Source organism: Meleagris gallopavo, chromosome Z (assembly GCF_000146605.3).
Source record: "Meleagris gallopavo isolate NT-WF06-2002-E0010 breed Aviagen turkey brand Nicholas breeding stock chromosome Z, Turkey_5.1, whole genome shotgun sequence".
In the NCBI taxonomy this organism is placed as follows: domain Eukaryota; kingdom Metazoa; phylum Chordata; class Aves; order Galliformes; family Phasianidae; genus Meleagris; species Meleagris gallopavo.
Window position 1 is genome coordinate 21,986,313 of NC_015041.2, and position 20,374 is coordinate 22,006,686.

General features: G+C 34.8%; 1 protein-coding gene across 1 annotated transcript; it reads right to left on the reverse strand.

The window, feature by feature from the left end:
* Positions 1–543: 543 nt before the first annotated feature.
* AGGF1 (angiogenic factor with G-patch and FHA domains 1) lies at positions 544–20,373 on the reverse strand (the record flags this gene model as incomplete). Its single annotated transcript, XM_031557262.1, has 14 exons — positions 544–1,670; positions 2,264–2,363; positions 3,737–3,864; positions 4,096–4,178; positions 4,440–4,605; positions 4,948–5,049; positions 7,216–7,267; positions 8,459–8,570; positions 10,110–10,467; positions 17,739–17,927; positions 18,487–18,633; positions 19,113–19,318; positions 19,782–19,875; positions 20,353–20,373. Coding segments are annotated over 14 exons (1,959 nt in total), but the record flags the coding sequence as incomplete, so codon positions are not given.
* Position 20,374: the final 1 nt, after the last annotated feature.

Sequence of the window (20,374 nt, forward strand, 5' to 3'; positions counted from 1 at the left end):
GTCTGAAGGAATTAACTTCACAAATTTGACAGAACGCAAACTCAAATCTTTTAACATTGTATTTTGCTTAGCAACAATAAAATAGTGACTGACTTTTACCAGAGGTGTGACTTTGGTCACTGGGGAGAGAGGTAAGGTAAGGTTCAGCTGAGGTACCCACAAAATATGTTCTTTTCAATATAAAACATACATGAAAACTGTACAGATCAACTTTTTCCTTTTTTTAAAAGACACTCAGCAAACTAAAAATTACTGTATGAGCGTTTAATATGGAACCATGCTTTCCTCAGCTAGATGACCTCTGAAAAGATGAAGTTGTAATTCATAGCTGTAGCTAAAACTGTGAAAGAACAGCTACTTAAAAAAGCAAGCGGTGAACTGACTTTAATGAACCAATACTGCTGCAGGCTTTCAGAGTGCTTGTAGCTAAATTACTAACTGTACACTGATGTTAAGTTAAATGTTCTAAAAAAGTGGGTTTTTCTCATTTTAGAAGAGCACTCATATCCTGCATATGTGCAAGAGTATCAAGAAGCACAATGCTTAAATTTATAATAATTTATTATGTTTAGGAACAGTGAATAAATACCAAGCTGTTAGCTTCAGTTTGGCAAACCTTTTCCCACCAAAGATGCGCTGGTTGTTGTTGCTTTCTTTTCTGGCAGAAACTCCATTGCCAGCAATGGATGCATCAGAACAAGAAGTTAATAAACAATACACACAGACAGCAGTTTTCTAAACATACCTCCTGTTTTAAAAGGCATGATACAGATTTATTAAGCAAGTTTCAATCAAATTCTTCACAGAAGAAAATTTTTGCTACAAGCTGTCCTCTGAACATTGTATTCTTCAAAGTTTGTTATTTCATGGAATACTGTATTATTTCTAAACTGTACTAATGGATCATTAAAAAACAATTTTTTTCCACTGAAGGTAAGCTGAGACATGGCTAGTAGTGGACTGCATGAATTTAAGAGTGATGTACCTGGTTGCTGAGCATTTCATGACAGTAGTGAATAAACATACAAGAGAGGAAAAGGCAATGCAACATTCTGTTCATTGTGCTTGGTGAGGTGAAGGAGCGTTTGTTTCAGCTTCCTTTTAAAACACTGCTCAAAAGTTAAAAGCATTGTATTTAAACTTAACAGATGCTTTGACATTCCATGAACATCTGTGGTAAAAACAGAATTGAAGAAACTTCCTGCTCATGATAAGATTCTTCTTCAAGTACTTAAGGTTGAATATCCCCTATATTTCATTCATTTATTAAAAATGTGTTTTTATAAAAGCATGAGGACTACAGAAAACCAATTAACATACTCAAGTTAATCTTGCATATTTTTTTTTCACAACTGTATTTTACATATCACCAAAACTCTGCTTTAGCAAAAGAAAAAGAGAATAAAAATAAATTCTCTCCCAACTATTTATACACAGGTATTACCCATCCTGGTGTGGAACTAGATACTTTATTCTGCAGTCCCCCTAACCCAAGGTGTACTCTTAGGCATATCTCTTTGTGATTTAGGTTCCTGAAAGTTTTCAGCAAACCTTTCTCTTGCTTTATCCCAGTTCTTCTTATTCTTGCTCGGGACGATCTGAATATCTTCAATTGAGGTTGGTCTACTTGTACCCAAACCCGCATGCATCTTATGTAACTGAAGGTGGATCTGTCAAATACATTAAAGATTGTCATAACTGTTAGATATTCTACATACTTAAAGCCCTAGTTCATAATACAAATCTTTCCCCTCCAGGCAATTCTGTTACAGTTCTAATTTACCTAGATCATACACGAACATCTAAAACTAAAGTGTTAAATCGAGATCAAATCTAGATATTTGTGGCTTTAGCCAGTTTTTCCTCTCATTGGCTCAGTCTCTAGTTTGAGTTTTGTGCTATTTAACTTTCAAAGATGAAGAATTCTATCAATCTTGAATTCACATTATTTATATAAACTTCAACTTTCCTCCATGCTTTGTACTCAAATTGGAGATTATTAATCCGATATCTCTCATCCCTGTTCAGTTTCCTAACAACAATGAATATTACAGTCATTTTCTACTGAGGTGATGAAACCACCGAAAAATTTCACAATACTTCACTGATAAAAGTAAAATTGATCTGAGTTTATACTGAGATTATTCCCTCCTACGAACACTTCTGAAATGTTTAAAGTGAATCATGTCTTATAATTAGACATTTTCCACTGCAGATGCATCTCTATTTCTTTGTACTCTACGCAAAAGCCAGAGACACTTACTGGGTCCTTTATACCACTGCCATCCTTGCCCAGGCCTTCCCCTTTTTTCCATCCCATTTTCTCCAACATTTTGTGTCCTTTGTTGCTGTTGCTGATTTCACTTTAAAGAAAGTTTAAGAAGACTGATAAGCAAGAGTCAAAGTATATGCTCTCTTCTCAAATACTGAAGGATAGAAATGTTCATACATATGCAACTCTAGAAACCAGGACCCAAACACTCTTCTATCAAGAGCTACCCAGAAAGCCCTACTGCCTTCTTCGCAAGTTCTTGAACGCTACCTTGAATTTTGGGTGCCTCTCTACAAGAAGGATAGCCAGTTGCTCAAAAGTGTGCAGAAAAGAGCAATGGGATGGTGAAGGACTTGAAAACAAAACTTATGTGGAAAATGGGAGGAGGTTGTTCAGTGTGGATGCCAGAAGGAGACCTCAATTGCTGTCCACAAATAACTGAAAGACTGCAGAGGATGTTGCTCTCTTTTCTCAGGTGAAAAGTGATTGGAAGCAAGGAAATAGTCTCAAGTTGCACTAGAGGAGGCTTACATTGGAAACGAAATTTCTTCACAGAGATGGTAATTAAGCACTGTAGGAGGCTGCCCAGCTGAGTGTGGAGTCCTCATTCTTGGAGGCATTTAAGAGATGTGCAGACATGGCACTAGCAGACGGTTTAGTTAAGGGACTTGGTAGGTCTGGCTGAGGGTTGGACTTGATCATCCTGAAGGTCTTCTCTAACCTCCATGATTCTATGCTTCTTTTCTCATGAATATATTAAAGCTATTCCAAGACTCTGGTCATTACCAACTTTAAAACACATTCTATTTGCTGACTTCAGGACCTACAAAATACAGTACAGGAGGGTGGGAATCAACTGCACTAATGAGAAGGCAGGATCACTACTTCCCACCAAATGATTCAAACACACATTTCACTGTCTCACATTTCCTTCTACTAAGTTACAAGCACCTACAAGATCATGTTTCTTTAAAACAAAATAGCAAGTAGAGAAGCAAAGGAATAATTTAAAAGGAAGATTAAAATAAGTGTAATTTAAGAGGTAAAAATATGCATACACTATGAAAGGCTGGATATTGACAGTTGAAAGAAATTATGCAGGTGAAAAACTTGCATATGTGCCATTACTGGGATGAGACAAAACACAGAGGCTATTCAAGGCATCAGAGGTGTCAGTAGTGCAATGGTCGATTTCCATGTCTTTTGAGATAAGACAGCGATTTAGCCATCGTAACAGCCAAGCTGAATTCCATAAGGGAAAACAAGAAGTTAATAACAATAGCATATGAACTGGGAAGTGAGAATAGCTGTTTTCTAGTTCTCCTGATATACTATATACAGGTAATTCATAAGCTAACAAACTGTATCTTAAGTAACTGATATTTGCCATAGTTCTGTACAATTCATTAGAAGACTGTGAGGATTTTTTTTTTTTTTTTTTTTTTAACATCCAAACAAACTTACATATGTACAGAAGCTGGAGTATCTCCTCTCTGGAAAGTTCCTTCACTTCCAATGGTCTCTCTGCGTTTTCCTGCTCTATCTTTATATTTTGGATTCTTCACTGCTTTGTTGCCTTCATACTCTGTGTTCTTTACAAACAGATTAAAGACAAAAAATATTTAGATTCTTTATTTCTGATGACCTCACTGCTCTACCTTCAGAAGTCTGTAAGTAATGATTTAGTGTACAAATGACATGCTTGAGTTAAACCATCAGACTCAGGACTCTGAAAGCTTTCTTTATTCACTGAAATTTATGGCTTAAAACAGGAATCATGGAGTAGATGTAGATCTCAAACATTTAATTTTCTGTAAACTCACCTGTAAACCATACTTTACCCGTATTTGTTTTAATGCTTTTCTTCTGACTAACTCTCTCTCTTCTTTACTAAGTGCTGGGCAAACTAAAAGGAAGAACACAGGATTCAATTTCTAATTAATATTGTAACTCTTTTCCAATAGAAGACAAAATTTTATTCTGATAAATAAAAGATAATTACACAGACACATGCCAAAAAAAATACACATTATCATGTATTGCAGAACTATTCTCAATTGAGAAGAAAATAACATCAGAACTCTGCAATATTTTTTTAATTATTTATAAGATAAGCATCAATAATAATATTTAAAAAACTACTATATTCAATGATAACATAACTAACCAGAAGATTCTTTTTTCTTATCCAGGCGAAGATGTGCTCTGACTTGACCTGGTTCACATCCATCACAAGTGTCACTGCCAGGATGTATATGAAAAGAAAGCACAGTTTCACCAATCTTCACTTCATCACCATGCTCCAAGATGTATGGATCACATTTCGTTTTAGGCTACAGCAAAAGAAAGTTTTGGCAGCCATAGTTATTAGTTACTCATTCAGGGCACCAATGCTATTACATGAATACTGCTCATAATTCAGACTGCTAAAGTCTGAAGTAACAAGTGCAGGTAAACATTTAAAATACAGTAGGTATTTCACTCTAGCAACTCTAATAACAGTAGAATTTTTCTAATTCCTAATACAAAGCAAACATAAAATATAAAGAATGGCCCTAAAACCTGAAGGAAATCAAGGAACAACAATATTGTTAGCAATTTGCCATGACATGTTTAAAATAACCACATGATTAGTTTTCTGCAATGTACACAGCACTGTAACAGCAAATACTCACCTGTAAAATCTGATTTCCATTAACAACTGTTCCATTCTGACTGCCTTGATCCACAAGAACATAATTTTGCAAATCATGGTCAAAATATACTTCTGCATGGAACTGATAAATAGAAGAGTAATTGAAGTGTTCTCATTAAGCAAATACTTGACAATTTAAATGCTGTTTTAAAGTAAAATTTCAGAATGTATTTGGGAGCCTCTTAGCTGTGTGAGTTTGGTACTCAAAGTTAACAAAACATTCTAAGCATTTTAAAATGTACATTAATGGGTGGTAACATCACAAGCTAACATGTTCTATTAATAATCTGTTTGGACCATAAACTGTCTCAATAGATAGAAAGTATGCTTCATTTAAAGGATTGAAAGACACAGTAATGAACAATTTTTATCTGTTCCTAGCAATAAATGGTATTTTTTCCTTGTAAGATATTTTTGAGCACTCTTAATTTTGCTCTTTCTGGAAGACATAAAGAAGACACTTAGAGAAATGTAATTAAAAAAATCTGATCTCAGTTTAAAGGGCTCAGATTACTTTCACATTTGAAACAGCTGAAAGCGCCACGTTTGCATAAATTTCACGTAATTCACTTTTACTTGCACCTTACTGGTCAGGGTAGAATCACTACCCATTATTTCCTGTTCGTTTTAGGTCATTTCATAGGCAGTATATCAAAGTCTAACAAACAAATTTTTAAAAAGATCTATTGCAATTCTATATGGATATTGGTGCTATGTGACAGAACAGAGAAAACTCAGTCTTCCTGAAAACACAGGAACCAATTTCCAAACAAATACATTACCTTCAAAAATGGCCACTAAGCAAACTAAAATATCTTCCACAATCTACTAAGACTCCCAATAAAATCAGAGAATCTATACAAGTGAATTTCAAATTTGACAAAGACCTCTTTTGCTACAGTAGTGAAAAAACATAAATCAATCTGTGAAGAAAGCGTTCATTTAAAACCAAACCCCTTCTTACTTAATTGCAGGTGCTACTTGCCAGAGCATTTGCTGTATTCACTAAGTTAAAATAGTATTTCACAAATTTATACTATTTGATTTACATCTGTAATAGTGGAAAAATTCACTAGATAATCTGCTTAGTATTTTTAGTTTTATCTCTGTTCTAGTAAGTAGTATGAACCAAAAGTACTTCTAAAGATGCTAAATCTGCAGGGAGTTATTTATTTCAATCTCACTTTAAGAAAAATTAGTGCCACAGCTATCAACTGTGAGTAGTAATGTAGTAGCTAAGTAGATAAACTGGTAGTAACTTTCTAGAGATATGTCATGGTTTCTAGAGATATGTCTTCATGTGTGTGCCTCTTCATTTGCAAAATGGAGTAACTCCTGCACACTTATTTTAATGAAAAGTATTTTAGAGCAACTTCGGTTCCACAAAACATTGGTAAATATTGTTAGCTATGCTAAGAAGCAAGAGAGAAAATATAAAAACTCTGGCTGTTTTATAACCCAGTTTCAAATACAAGCCAGAAAATGTCATTAATAGCAAGAAAAGATCATCTCTAAGAAAGTTTCAGTATAAAATGTTACACTTGTTATTAATTAGAACTATCATCTGAAACAGATTTAATAAAGCTTATTTAAGATACAGGCATTTGTAAGTGTTTTACTGACTTTTTTATTTAGATTACAGATCTATAAACTTACGTTGAATTGAGAGAGCTATATTTATGGTCTGTGTTGCAGTAGTTAGCAAACTCGAGCAAATAATTTATTTTTAATCCTTCTTCAGTACAAATAATATTCTATGGCAACATCGCTTCAAAAAATTGTTATATTTTCAAACACTCTGTACATCACTTACACATTCACACAGTTGTCTTAAAAATAAAACACAACCTGTTTCTCTAAGCTCAGCGGTAAGGATTGGATTTTTTCTATACCTGGTTCCACCTAGCCGACACCAATATTTTACTATACAATCAATATCTAACACAACCACTCATTTTCCTGAAGTTCAATTACTAATATACTCAGGATTCAAAATGTAATTAACTGTGCATTACTAAAACTCCAATTAAATTTAAAAAAAAAAAAAACAGAACAAAAAATCTTTGCTTTTCTAGAATATGAAATCAGACTGCTGTTTACATTATATTTTCACAGAGCAAACTATTGTATGCTTTTTTCTTAGCTTCATTGCTAAAGAAGCCCTCACGATTTGGTAAAACGAAAAGCTAGGAAATAAAGTTTTATCCAGATGTAGATCTACCTATTAGCAGAGAAAAACAAGAGTTACCTTACTGACTCCAACTTCAGGAATTTGAAGTGTGTGACCAACATCTTTTTCTCTGAAAAATCAAGGTAATACATAAATTGTGACAAGACAGAAATAGCTCAAATAATAGCTTACAAAAGGTGCATTTCAACTGAACCTTAATACCATGCTTTTCTTCTGCACTATCTGCAAGTTTTACAGATACAGAAGTACTATCTTACAATATACACAATGTATGACCTTACTTAATTTGCTTTTGGCCTTTTGTAAACTACACAGTAATATATGATAATGCTATACATTTTTTTTTTTTTTTTAACTCTATGAACTTGACATTTCTACATGAACTTTTCATTTCATTCAAGACCTGTGGATACCATTCTGAACACTGCATCCTCGAGTTCTGCAGTGCATCTTGGCATCAGTCTTCTAGACTGAAGCTGACTTCTTCATAGAATTAGACAAGTTATAAAAGCAATACATATAAATTATTACAAATTATTAAAAATACAGATTTTTCGTTCAAAGATACTGGAAAGGAAGATGAACAGATTTACATGTTAGTTCTTTAACTAGAGGATGAAGAAACAATACAGCTACTAAAGGAACTATACGGAAACCGAAGCATTTTCAACGGTTGAATTTCACATAAATGTGCCTAGAAACCTCCAGATACAGAAGCAAATCAAAATACAAATCAGCATCAGATAAAAGCAGTTAAAAATGAGTGAAGATTTTAGTAGGCACTGAAGAAAGCATTAATTTGTCATTAAATTAATCATCACTATGATGAAATCTATTTTGTATTAAATATCAGAACTTAAAGAATGCATGCAGGCTAGCAAATAATGCAGCATATTATTTCAAAGTGGAGAATCAACCCTACTGGGATTCAAATGAGAAGCCCAAGTTATGCTTCCTTATGACTCTAAATTATTGAAGGAGTTATCTTAGTGGCACAGAAATAAAGCGTACTTTTTTTCTTAACTTCCAGCTATGTTGCTATTAGAACTTAGTCAAAATACTGAGTTACCATGACTTCTGAACTTCATAAAATACGTATGTTGTTATCATAGTAAATACGACATTATGTGACATAGCTGAAGTTTCTTACTGTGATCTTATCTTAAGACAGTAAACCTCCAGCTACTGAAGGCTAGCAGAACAAACAGGAACAGTGGGGACAAACAATCCCCAGTGGCTTATGCTGCCCTGAAAGATAGTACAACTTCAGATATAAGTAACAAATTTCACTCGGTTTTACCTTCCAATTGTAGCAGGTTTCACAGCTGTGATAATATAAAGTGATCCAGTCTGTAGCACTGGTGACCTTATTACAATGACTCTGATACAAGGAGGCCAAATCTTTTCTTCATCTACAATTATGAAGAAAAAAAAGTTACCAACAATTTTACTCCTGTAGTCCACAGTTTTCTGACAGTAACTGATATACACTCTGCAATTTTCTGGCACAACCCTGTGAACTTTCAGAAAAAGAAAAGTATAAGTACATCTGAGAGAAAAATTTGATTAGACTACTGTTTTTAGGCTTTTGTGTCTCCACGCTAAATTTTCAATCAAAAAATAGTTCTCCTTTACACGTCCATAACTGTTTACGTACAGCCATAAAATATAAACAGAATTTACTAGTATCGCCCATTTGTCAAAACTAGAGTGACTGACCAACTACTCTTCAGAAGGCCCCATCACAAATCTCATGCAAATTAAACTCTGTATTAGATAATTGCTATCAAATAAATTTTTATTGATTTTACTCAGTATCTTTAAGCGTAAGTTCAGATAACATGAGCCTACAGATGCATATTCTCTTTTCCTCTGTTAATTAATGTTCCAACAGCTGTGTGAATTCTGTTCTTGGACGCATACTTGCAGCAACAGTTTCCAATGGTCTCAGATAGGAACACATTGGCAAAAGTGGAAGACAGTAGATAAAAAGTTGTAAGAAGAGATACCATCTTCATTCTTAAGTATTTTGGCACTCCAGTGAATTTTTAGAAAATTAGTAAGAGAAAGCACTCTTGCTAGCATCAGCATTCAGACATTCTGAATGGCATTAATCAATCAGAACTGGAGTAGTTGAGAAAGTGAAGGAACGAAAGCAGAAGAAACAAACTTGACTGTTAGAACCCCGAGCAGGGCCCAGGCTGCAGTACAGACTTCTTATGACTTCCAGTGTCATTTGCATGTACCAGTTACTTGTTATCTTTCCACATTTTCCCTCACTCTCACCATCAGAAAAAAGCATTCAGTTCTTGAGGTCCTAAGACCCTAACATTATTTAGTGCAAAAGAACATACATGTTTTTCTCTATATACCTATTTCTTATATATTGCCACAAGAATATACTCAAAAGATTTCAAATACTACCAAATACTCCTTTTCACCACAGTGGATGTCATCTCTCACTGAATTACATTTAATTGTTTATGAACAGCATTAGAAATACAAGATTTAGTGATGGGACTGGGTAGGTCAAGCTGATGGTCGAACTTTTCCAACCTAGATGATTCTATGAAATACCATACATTAATTGAAAAACTAGTACAGAATTACTGCGAGGTCTGTGCTAAGATCTTTAATTTTAGCAACAGACTTCCTATTCTCATCACTACCCTAATGTAAACAAGTTTATTCTACTGTTGAGGTTTTCACATATGCCCAGGCAGTTACAGCTCTAACAGCTTTTACAAAAACACCACTAATTAGTTCCACCCACACTGTAAACAAAAATAAAGAAACACTGGTAACATATAACGTTTTTTACTCCTAAGTATCTCAAGTTAGATGCTTTTATTTATCTATTATTATCCAAACTGCTTCACATTTTTTTTTTTTCCTTAATGGGAACTTGGAAAAAGAGAGTAATATCATACAACAAAGGTACAATAATTCACCTTCATTTTCTGAATCTTCTGAATCACTGGTCTCTTCACTTGTTACTTCATCTGTACTGCTGCTATAAGGTTCACGTTCAGAATCTGTAATTTCACCTTCTTCTGGCTCACTTTCTGTGTCTACTGTTCTACTGTCATCTGTATATGCTGCAGCATCTGGTGTACTTTTGTGTGAATGAGAATTCATATTGTCTGTAGAAATTGATTCTTTGGCTCTTAGATTGTTTCGTACTTTTGTGTCCATTTTTGTCTTCTTTCTTGCATTAGGAGACTCTTGTTCTTCAATAGAACTAACTTGCTCAGTAGTGGAAAAGCAATTCAAATTGTTAGATGATTTCTGCTCTTCTGTGTCCATATCCTGGAGAAGAGTTACAGAAATCACACTTGAGGAAAGTTGTATTCTTTACAGATTGAGTCTAAGTCCACTCCAGTCCACTATCAGCCTAGAATCAAATTCTTCATTAGCAATTATTTTAAAACTATTAAAAACTGCTTACATTTCAAGAAAGTTCTGCACATGTTATGTCCTATACTGGATATAACTGAGATCATCATCTACTTGATTAGTGGGATTACACTCCTTTTCCAATCTCAACTTAACTCTTCTGGCTTTTCTTACAAAAAAAAAAAAGTTACAATCCTTGCTCTTATTCTCAAAACTATAAACATCATTGACTAATTTCCATTTTTGTTTTTATGATTTTTCTGTCCCTAACACAATTCTTGCAATTTATTTTAAGCTTCTTTAATCTTCAGTGTAATTTACACCTGTTTTTTCTCTTCTTGTCCCCCTCCTCCCCCAGAATGGTTCCACAAATCAGAAATGCTAACTCTTTTTTGCTCTCTTTCCTTTCAAAACTTAACTTAAACAAAAGCCTGTGAAGAGCTTCTATGTCTAATTTGTGCTATGTGGAACAGGTTCTACTGGGAATCTGTTTTTTACTGCAACAGATATCTCTACAGCATGGCAGACAGATTATTAAGTTATGATGGAAAAATCTGTAATTTCATGGGCTGAAAAAAAGACCAACAATGAACCCAATGCCTGCGTTTTTGATTTTCAGTGATACAGTAATCTGGCCAAAAGTAAGTGTTGCACAGTTCATCCACATCATGATCTTTTCGCTGTCTGTAACATCCCCAAATCTGGTGAGACTGACCAGGAAGACTTTAAACTAGCATTGATAGGGGAAGGGAATACTATTAGGAGCACTGAGATTAAGCCCGGCAATGGTACAGCACCATCTGAAGGTGACAAGCCCAATGGTAGTATCTACACTGCTCCAGGGAGTCTAGAAAGAAACATCTGTAAAGCTTGTATGCCAATACAAACTGTATGAGGAACAAAATGGGATGAATTGGAAACTTCGGTCCTTTCTCAGAGCTTCTCAGACATAAAATAAGAATAACATACTGCCATAACAAGCATGTCTGGGAAATTCCTAGAACATGTTAAAGATAACCTCCTGTTACAAGTATTGAGTGAGCCAACTAGGAAAGACACTCTCCCAGACCTGTTATTTGAGAATAGGGAATGCCTTGAGGGACAGGTGACAACAGGTGGCTGTCTTGGCCACAGCCAATAATGAAATAGTTCAAAATCTTTTATTATCAGGAGAAAAAAGGTCAGAGTTGCCACCCTGGACTTTGAAAGAGCAGACTAAATTTCTCAGAGAGCTAGTCAGCAGTGTCCTCCAGAGAATCCATTCTTGAGGGTTTAGGTATCCACAAGAGCTGGTCACTTGTCAACAACCACCTTTTAAAAGCCCAGGAGCAGGTTACCCCACTGTGCCATAAGTCAAGCAAGCAGGGCAGAAGACAGGCTGGAGGAACAGTGAACTTCTCCTGGCACTAAGGCAAAAAATATCTAAAGTATGACCTCTGGAAGCAAGATCCGACTTCACAGGAAGAATAGAGAGCTGTAGTTCACACATGCAGGGAAAAGATGACAACAAAAGCAAAAGCTCAATTTGAGTTAACACTGGCCACTGTGGCATCAGACAGCAAAAAAAAAAACAAAAAAAAACCATGTATGTCAACAGCAAGAGGACAACAAAGAAAAAACACTGAACTGATACTTGAAGTGAATGATTACCTAACAAGTAACATCAAGCAAAAGGCAGAAGCATTTAATGCAGGATTTAATAGCAACTGACAGACCCTGGACCCAGAAAAACAATAGACATATCAGACATATCAGTCAAACCTGTTTCTCTGGCAAGTCTATAACGAAGATTGTGCCAGGAGATAATGAAAGGCATTTAAAAAACAAAGCTATTATCATGCATAGTCAACGTGTCTTAAGATCTGCCTTAAACTTTCATTTGAGCCCCTGAAATATTTTAGCTATAGGAAAGTTTAGAAATTCTTGCACAAACTTAAGGATCTTCAAATTGCATTCCCAAAGACTGTGGATTTTAAACCGTTTAATGATTTCACATATATGCATCAAAATTCACACTTTGATCATATCCAAACATTAAGCCTGGGACTGCTGAAAGTATTTGGCAGTGTCTCCTTCTGAAGAAATTCTTTTGTGATATATGACCACTAGAAATAAAACAGAACATATGCAGCACATATGAATGTGCAACTCTGCAAACAGCTAATATAGTCTCCATACAGCCACTGCTTTTAAAAAACCAAGTAGAACCATCAGTAAACAGAATATTCAGTAAGCTGCATCTCGAATGACTGAAATACCAGCAGTGCACTTCATTTCTCAATAAGATATTTAACTCATCTTGATAAATTTATGATACATAACAAGGATGAAAGTACATGCTTATTATTAATAGTAGTTACATCCTGAACTAAGACATATTCTTTTTTATGATTTTCACCTTGCCTAAACAGTCTTTGCCTTTTAGCCTTATCCAAACAGTCACTAAACTGATCGCAAGTTGGACAGAGACTGCCTCTATACCATTCAGCTTTTAAAAGTAGTATCACTACGTGATGCCTGGCTTTTCCTCTGTCAGCCTAATAATCAAATAGAGAGGTGGGATGAAGCTAATGCATAATAAACTATTTCTTAACTACAGGGTTAAAGTGGTTCTTATTTCTACATTTCTGACAAAGATAGAGAAAAATACAAGCGAAGTAGTTCAGAATCAGCAAATTGTTCTCCTGTATCCTATGGAAGGAATTGATAGTTTTGCTTTCTAAAGAACAAGTCACAAAATACACATACAAAGTCCATCAAAAGTATCATCTTACATACATGAATAATAATGTATTTTTAATTATATATTCAAAATATTTAAAACATTTAACTATACTTTTTCTTATGACAGAGAAAGACAATTTGCTCTTTCCAAGGAACTTCACGGTTTTTCTATATTACACCTGAGCTACATATATGCTCATGCAACTCTTTGGTATACCTACAAATTAGAACTCAAATTATTTTGTGTATACACGGTATAGTTCTAAGAAACATTTCCCAACATCTTTCACTGAGATGACCAAGCTTTCACTTGCTAATACCATTTCACAAGTACTCCAATTACCGTCTTCTACTCTACGCAATACTGGAAGTTCCAGTACAAAAATCCAACTAAAAACCACAAAGGGAGTAAAGCTCTTCCTATATTATGAAGTCATCTTATACATTTGTGGGAAGCTATGAAACAGTGAAAGCACACATCTGCCTTACCTAAAGAATGTGTAGTGCAATTAGTCAAGACATTCCATGTAAAAATAGTGATACTAAACAGGTGTTTTCCCCAAATATTCATAATACCATCAAAGTTTTCTTCAGATGTTTTACTTATATGGTGTTTCAATTTACTTTTTTTGTTTACTTTTTAGATAAACTGATGTTGATTAAATTAAAAAAAAAAAAAGAGTAATTTCTTTTGGGAAATAGGTATCTAAACATCAACTAATAGATACTTTTTTCTCTTAATATATAAATCAAGGTTAAAGGTAAACATCCACAGACTAATGTGTTTGGTGTCTCAACTCTACCTTTACCAGAAGCTGCCAATCCAAAAGAAGAAATCTTCAGACTAGCCATGTTTTCTGTCAATTGACGTACCTAAAGATGGGATGAATATCAGCAAAAAGTAAACTACATGTGATAAAAATAAAAATCACTGTTTCAAGAGTCATATGGGAAATACTACTATGAAAGTGTTGTCTCTTGCAGTAATTAGGACAGATCTATAGTAGTAAAGAGTACAGTGGAAGTTAATTTTGAGCACCGCACTGAATAAAATCCAACAGACAATAGTCAAGAATAAACTGTAAAAATTATTTATGGAAAAAAGTCATAGGTCAGAGTCTATTGACAGCACTTAAGTTTTGCTATGCGTCACTCAAAACCCTAATCTGGCAAACAAAACTACATGATGACTGTTGCATAACTCCTATTCTCCAACTAGTATGAAAATGTGAATCTAGATAGTGAATCAGAGATCATATCCATGCTACACTGTGAGGCTTTTTGTTGATTTTTTTAGTGGTTTTTAAACTTACCAAAATTTGTTTACTTAAAGACTTTTTGTGCAGAAAGCAATTATGCTAATTCTCAATCAATTTTCTTGGACCATCAATGCAAAAAGAAAAAAAAACACTAAAGCCTTATAATTTCAAGAAGCAAGCTGCGTATGGTCTAAGTTCTATGTTTTGTCAAACACAACACCTGAATGTCTATTAAAAGCAAGCATATGGGCAGCAAGCTTGAAAGAAAACTATTAATAATAAAGAAGTTTGTCCCAAAAGAATCTCTGCATAAAGCTCATAATAAATTAAGAACACTTCTAAGAAAACACTAATTTATGAGTTCCCTCTCCCCTTATATTTTTTTGCTATTACAAGTACATTTGTTTTTCAGAGACTCATTAACATTTTCTTATGTGGTAATTTGGCTTCATAAAAACACAAGAACATCTACTTAACTATTAGAGTAATTTTATTCTTTAGATTTATATTGCTTTTTCACAAACACTGCAATATTTGTGGAGAAAAAATTTTATTTCTGTAGTGCTAATCATCCCAATGTATTATTTTTAAGTAAGCAGCATATGTAAGATAGTGAGCACATCAAATACTTCACAGCAGCCACAAACAAAATTGCAACTTAGAAAAAAAAAAATCAGAACAAAAACAACAACAACAACAACAAAAACCTCTACCCCTTCCAGTTACCAGAAGCAGCAAATTATCTGTTTGATGTTTAGTCATTTTTAGATTAAAAGGAGATGAAATGTTATTTAAATGGCTTGAGTAATTTTTTTGTAAAAACTGTATAGCTACCAATATTACGTATATACAAATATTTTTGGTGAGCATATGTACAACTATTAAACATCCTTACTGCTTGTGTATAAATTATAGTACTGAATATCTATCAATATTTGTTTACTTTTAATCCCCTAACTGAAAAAGAAAGCAAGCAAGCTTAACAAGTAATTGTGTACCTCAAGCTTTCTATCCACTGCTCACAATCTTCTTCAGATCACATTTCTTGTAAGCATTCTAATCTCAGCTGGGGAATGATAATAACGTCCAAGTATATTTTGACATTCTCTGAATTAGACTCTGATACTGCTTTATCACTGATAGCCCTTCACAAACCAGGCAACAAAAAAATTATTCTCCTCTTTGTAATGGTTAAGGGGATAAGAAAAAAAAAAAAAGAAAAGAGTAAGATGTCCAAGAAATCAGTTAGTGTTCAGAGGCGTTAGATATGACCATAAAGTGCTTTTTGCTTTGTAAATCTAATTGTGCATTTACACAAAAGTGGAATGATAGGAAAGCTTTTTTTCCAAAGTTAAAGCAGAGTAACTGTCAATTTTGAATTCTTTCATAAAAAAATATAAACAAAATAGCAAGTGCCAGTTTCCATGACACAACTGTCTGCAAAAGAACATATTTTAAACAGTTTTCCTGCTAGCTTGCTGGTTAAAATGAATTATTTCACAAAGCTAAATTCATTATCAGTAAAACTCATCGTCAAAAGTGGATGTTTACCTCCTACCTTGTGACTGTGCAAACTTTATAGAAAAGGTATCTTAAACATTAAGTGAGCTAAAGACAAGTAGCTCTTTGCAATACAGCTGGATGACATATGCAGATGGAGATGGGATCCCACAAAATAGCCAATGTTATTTTCTACGTTAGAGCTATGTATGTCAGAAAAGTTTGAATATATTTGTACATTCAGGTCACTTGGAAAACTTCACCCCAAAACTAAATTTAAGGGATTTACTAATTGCACTATTTGATGAAGGCTAATTCCTACAATTTCTCCAACTTCTTTTCTGAACACATGGTAAGTTCTGAATTAACAATGCCTTTTGAGAGTTTCAGAATGGTAATTCTGTATTTACTCACAGTACATCCAGAACTTAGACACTGGTAAAACTGCTAACTAGCTTCAACTGCATCATCTCCCTGTATCTAAACAAGCATTACACTCAGCATTGCTAAGTATCTACCCTAATCTTCTGAAATGTTCAACATGAAGTTATCATTAGCCACAATATAAACACAAATTCTGTAATCAAACAACTACCATTATCCATCTAACATACAATGTAAGTTTCTATTTCCAATCTTTCAGACAACCTGAACTCTGAAAACACAATTTTAAGCTCTGTTCTGATGTTACATAATGATTATGCTTGCATACTGTGTGATTCTTTCAGATTTCAACAAATGAGCTGTGCTGGAATCTCTAATGAAAACATGCAGTGGTTATAATAGTGGCTTTAAAAACCCTGAAAACCAAAAATAACACACTGAATTAAATCCTAATAAAACAAATCTGCAGAACAGCAACATATAAATTTGATTCAACATCAGAAACAGTGTTTTTTAAGAGAAGGCTTCATGAGTTTTAATACGCATGTGACAACAGACATTTTTCCAAGATACTTACTAACTGTACTATTTGGTAGATTTCCTTAGCAATCAGAAGAAATAGAAATGAAGCTACAAAATGTAACTTAAAATAGAAGTTAATTACAGGCAGCACTTACTAAGATTTCAGCTTATTTATATGCCATGGACAACAAAAACGTATTGATAAAAAAATACCAATGGAAGAACACATGAAAGTAATCAGAACTTCAAGAGATTTCATCAGTTTCAAATGATGGCAGGGATATAATGAAAACATCAATGCAATCAGCTCTGGAGGACAGCCATGGAGAAAAAGTGGTGGGTCTCTAAGTTTTCAAAACCTTCCTTAATTTTTGGATTCATCACATGAATATTAAAAAAGAGCAAAGACCAAAAATAAAAACACTAAGAGGGTACACAGAATTTTTCGCAAAAACAGTGCACACAGTAGCCTAACTTCACTTCAGAGAGTCTGCCAAAGAGCTTCACTGATATTAAACTTTAAAGATCTACGCAGCTGTATTTTAATGAAGTAACACTGAGAAGTGAGGGAAACCAAGTTTAAAAGTTCTGTCTTTAACAGTTCAATGGAAAAATTTTAACACTAGTTACATTTAAGCAACTTGCGTTATATAGTTCAAAATACATCTCTCTTTCAGAAAACAAGCATACATCCTCTAAACACCAAATGCCAGGACCTCTAAGTCTCATAATGAAGAAACCAAAATAATACAGGTTTTCCATTTTTACTTTTTTTCCTAGAAGCTCTGAAGTTACCTTATACTCATTTGCAGTAGACCACTCTGGTTCTTTTCTCTTCTTTTTCCCTTTCTTGTCCTTGGCATGCTGAGAACCAGAAGTCTGATAAGACTGCAGATCCACTCGTGAATGAAAATGGTATCTCCCGCTTTCCACATCACAGTAGTAATAAATTCCAGTTGCTGGATCATAATACAGTTGATTTTCCTTTATAAAAAAAAATAAATAGCATTATCATTTCTGTGATGGCACTAAGAAAGTGCCACACACACCTTTTATGTCATTTCCACCCACTCCCCAAAAAATACTCAAACCTACTGGAGAACTGAAGTGTTGATCTTTGCTGGTTATGTGATAACATGATCACATCCATACCTGGTAACACTGATATTGTTGCAGTTTGAGACTTTAAATAAAAAGAGTAAAAACAAAGAGTAGAATAAAACTTAAAACAACTGGTTTTATTTACTATGACATTTGTTTTTAAAATGAGTTGCATGTAATGGTGCAAACAGAACCTGTTTTCAGCAGAGCAGTTCCAGTATAATTTGTTACTGTTTATACTTGCATCTACATGTACTTGTATATACACATATCTCACAGGACAAAACGAGAACTCTGAACAATTCTCCTACGAAAAACATTGAAGAATATAACCATCACAGAACTTAAAGCCAGCTTGGATCTTAGCTCTCTTCTTATACCACTTCTGCAAAAACATTTGCAGTTGAGAAAAAATGCCATGCATTCTGAAAACTATACTTACCGAATTATAGTAGAATCCAGTGCTATGGTCATAATACAACCCTGTATTTTCATCATATATAAATCCAGTCTGTGAAACAGCAGCTTCTGCAGCAGCTCTCAAGCTCTCTGCCAAAGAACCCTCCGGTACGGATTTATCTTCTGCTTCCTAAGACCAGAAAGTAACAAACAATTTTCTTCTAAAAAAACCTCGTCTCCTCAGCACTTTACAGTGTAGTATTTTAAACAAAATATTAGCACTCTATTGACTTGATTGCTTAAGGGACTATTAGACAAGAAGTTAAAAATCTGCAATTTACTGCTAAATTCCTATTGATTATAATGGAACCAAATTTTCATTCCATATCTTCTCTTTTCCCTGATCTTCCTAAAGCCAGATTTAGTATTTCCGACCCATAATGGACATCTGTTTTAGAATGTCAACACTTTTTCAAGCAAATCTAGGACTGATATTACACTGAACACACAAAGAACTGAAAGCATAAGAAAGTCTGCTATCATTATTACATCTTCACCACAGATCATTCCACACACTGACATAAAGGCTGAAAGAACAACTTTTAAATGAAATTAAATATCAATCGATTTCTGACTTCAAAATTCATCAAACCCCCAAAGTTTTATAACCTGTGAATTTCGGATCAAATTTTCCTCTTCTCCACTTTCAGCTACTTCAGTGCTATTCACCGTTAAAGGAATATTAGTGTCCACCTGCAACTCCTCTGCGAAATCATGCTCAGTGCCTTCAGTCCCATGATTGTGCTGCACTGGTAACTCAGATGCATAGTCCTGAGCATCAGCGTGATTGTAATAATTTTCATAGTAGTAATAATCTGCAGGCAAAAGAAGTTGAAGTTATACAAACCAGCAAAGCAATACTTCACACAGAACAGTTCCAGACTAAGTGAAAATTTAAGCACAGAAGTAGTCTAACAAAAATCCATTACTAAGTCCTGCCTACACGCATTATTCTACTTTTACTGAATGTGTCTCGTTTTAACATACTTTAAGAATTGGTACAACAACAAACACTAGTATAGTGCTGGAGATTACTACATATCAGAGTAATGTGGCACAAATTCACATACAGTGCATGCTACACTTTATCCTGTTCTAAAAAATACCGTTTGAATAAACAAATAACAGTCTAAAAGCTGATGCTGGGTTACTAAGTTTAATGCAGCTACTGATAGGGACTTGAAACATGTTTTATACAAAACAAACAAAAGCAAAGCAAAAAAACCAAGATGCCAGTTCACAGCAGTGCTCTAGATTAACACCCAGTACCCCATCTACCTGCTTGTGACCACGCATAGTCCTCGGTTTGTACTTCAACACTAGATGTGTCTTTCTCCTTCCTACTGTGGATTTCCTTAGTGAGCTCTTCAACCTGAAAAAAAAAAAAAACAGGACGCTACAGAGCGCAGAGATACACGCCAGGAAAAACACTCATCCCATTTTCTTGTTTATAACTCAGTCAAAACATAGTTGCCTTCCAGCCACTTCATTCACTCTTTGTTCAGCAGGAGATAATTTTCCACGTGGACGGTTGCCACCACGGAAAACACTTCTGCTCAAGAAAGTGACACTCCTGGAAGAGAACACTCAACTCGGCTTATTTCTAAGGAACCGAACTGCAAGCTGAATTCCACAGACCCCCGCGCTGTGCTGAACGAGCGTGACTTCGATCAAACTTCCAGAAGCATCAGTGGGACCTTCGCTCCGCTTTTCCCTCACCACCGTCACGAAGCTCCTCTCTTCCCGCTAACGCCGCTTCCCCCTCAGACTACGGAACCACCTTTGTGGCTCAGAGGCCTCTACCACCCTCCCCCCCGCCCACGCTTCAGAGAAGAGCCCCGGGCCCTACCTGCCGCCGCAGCGCTTCGCCG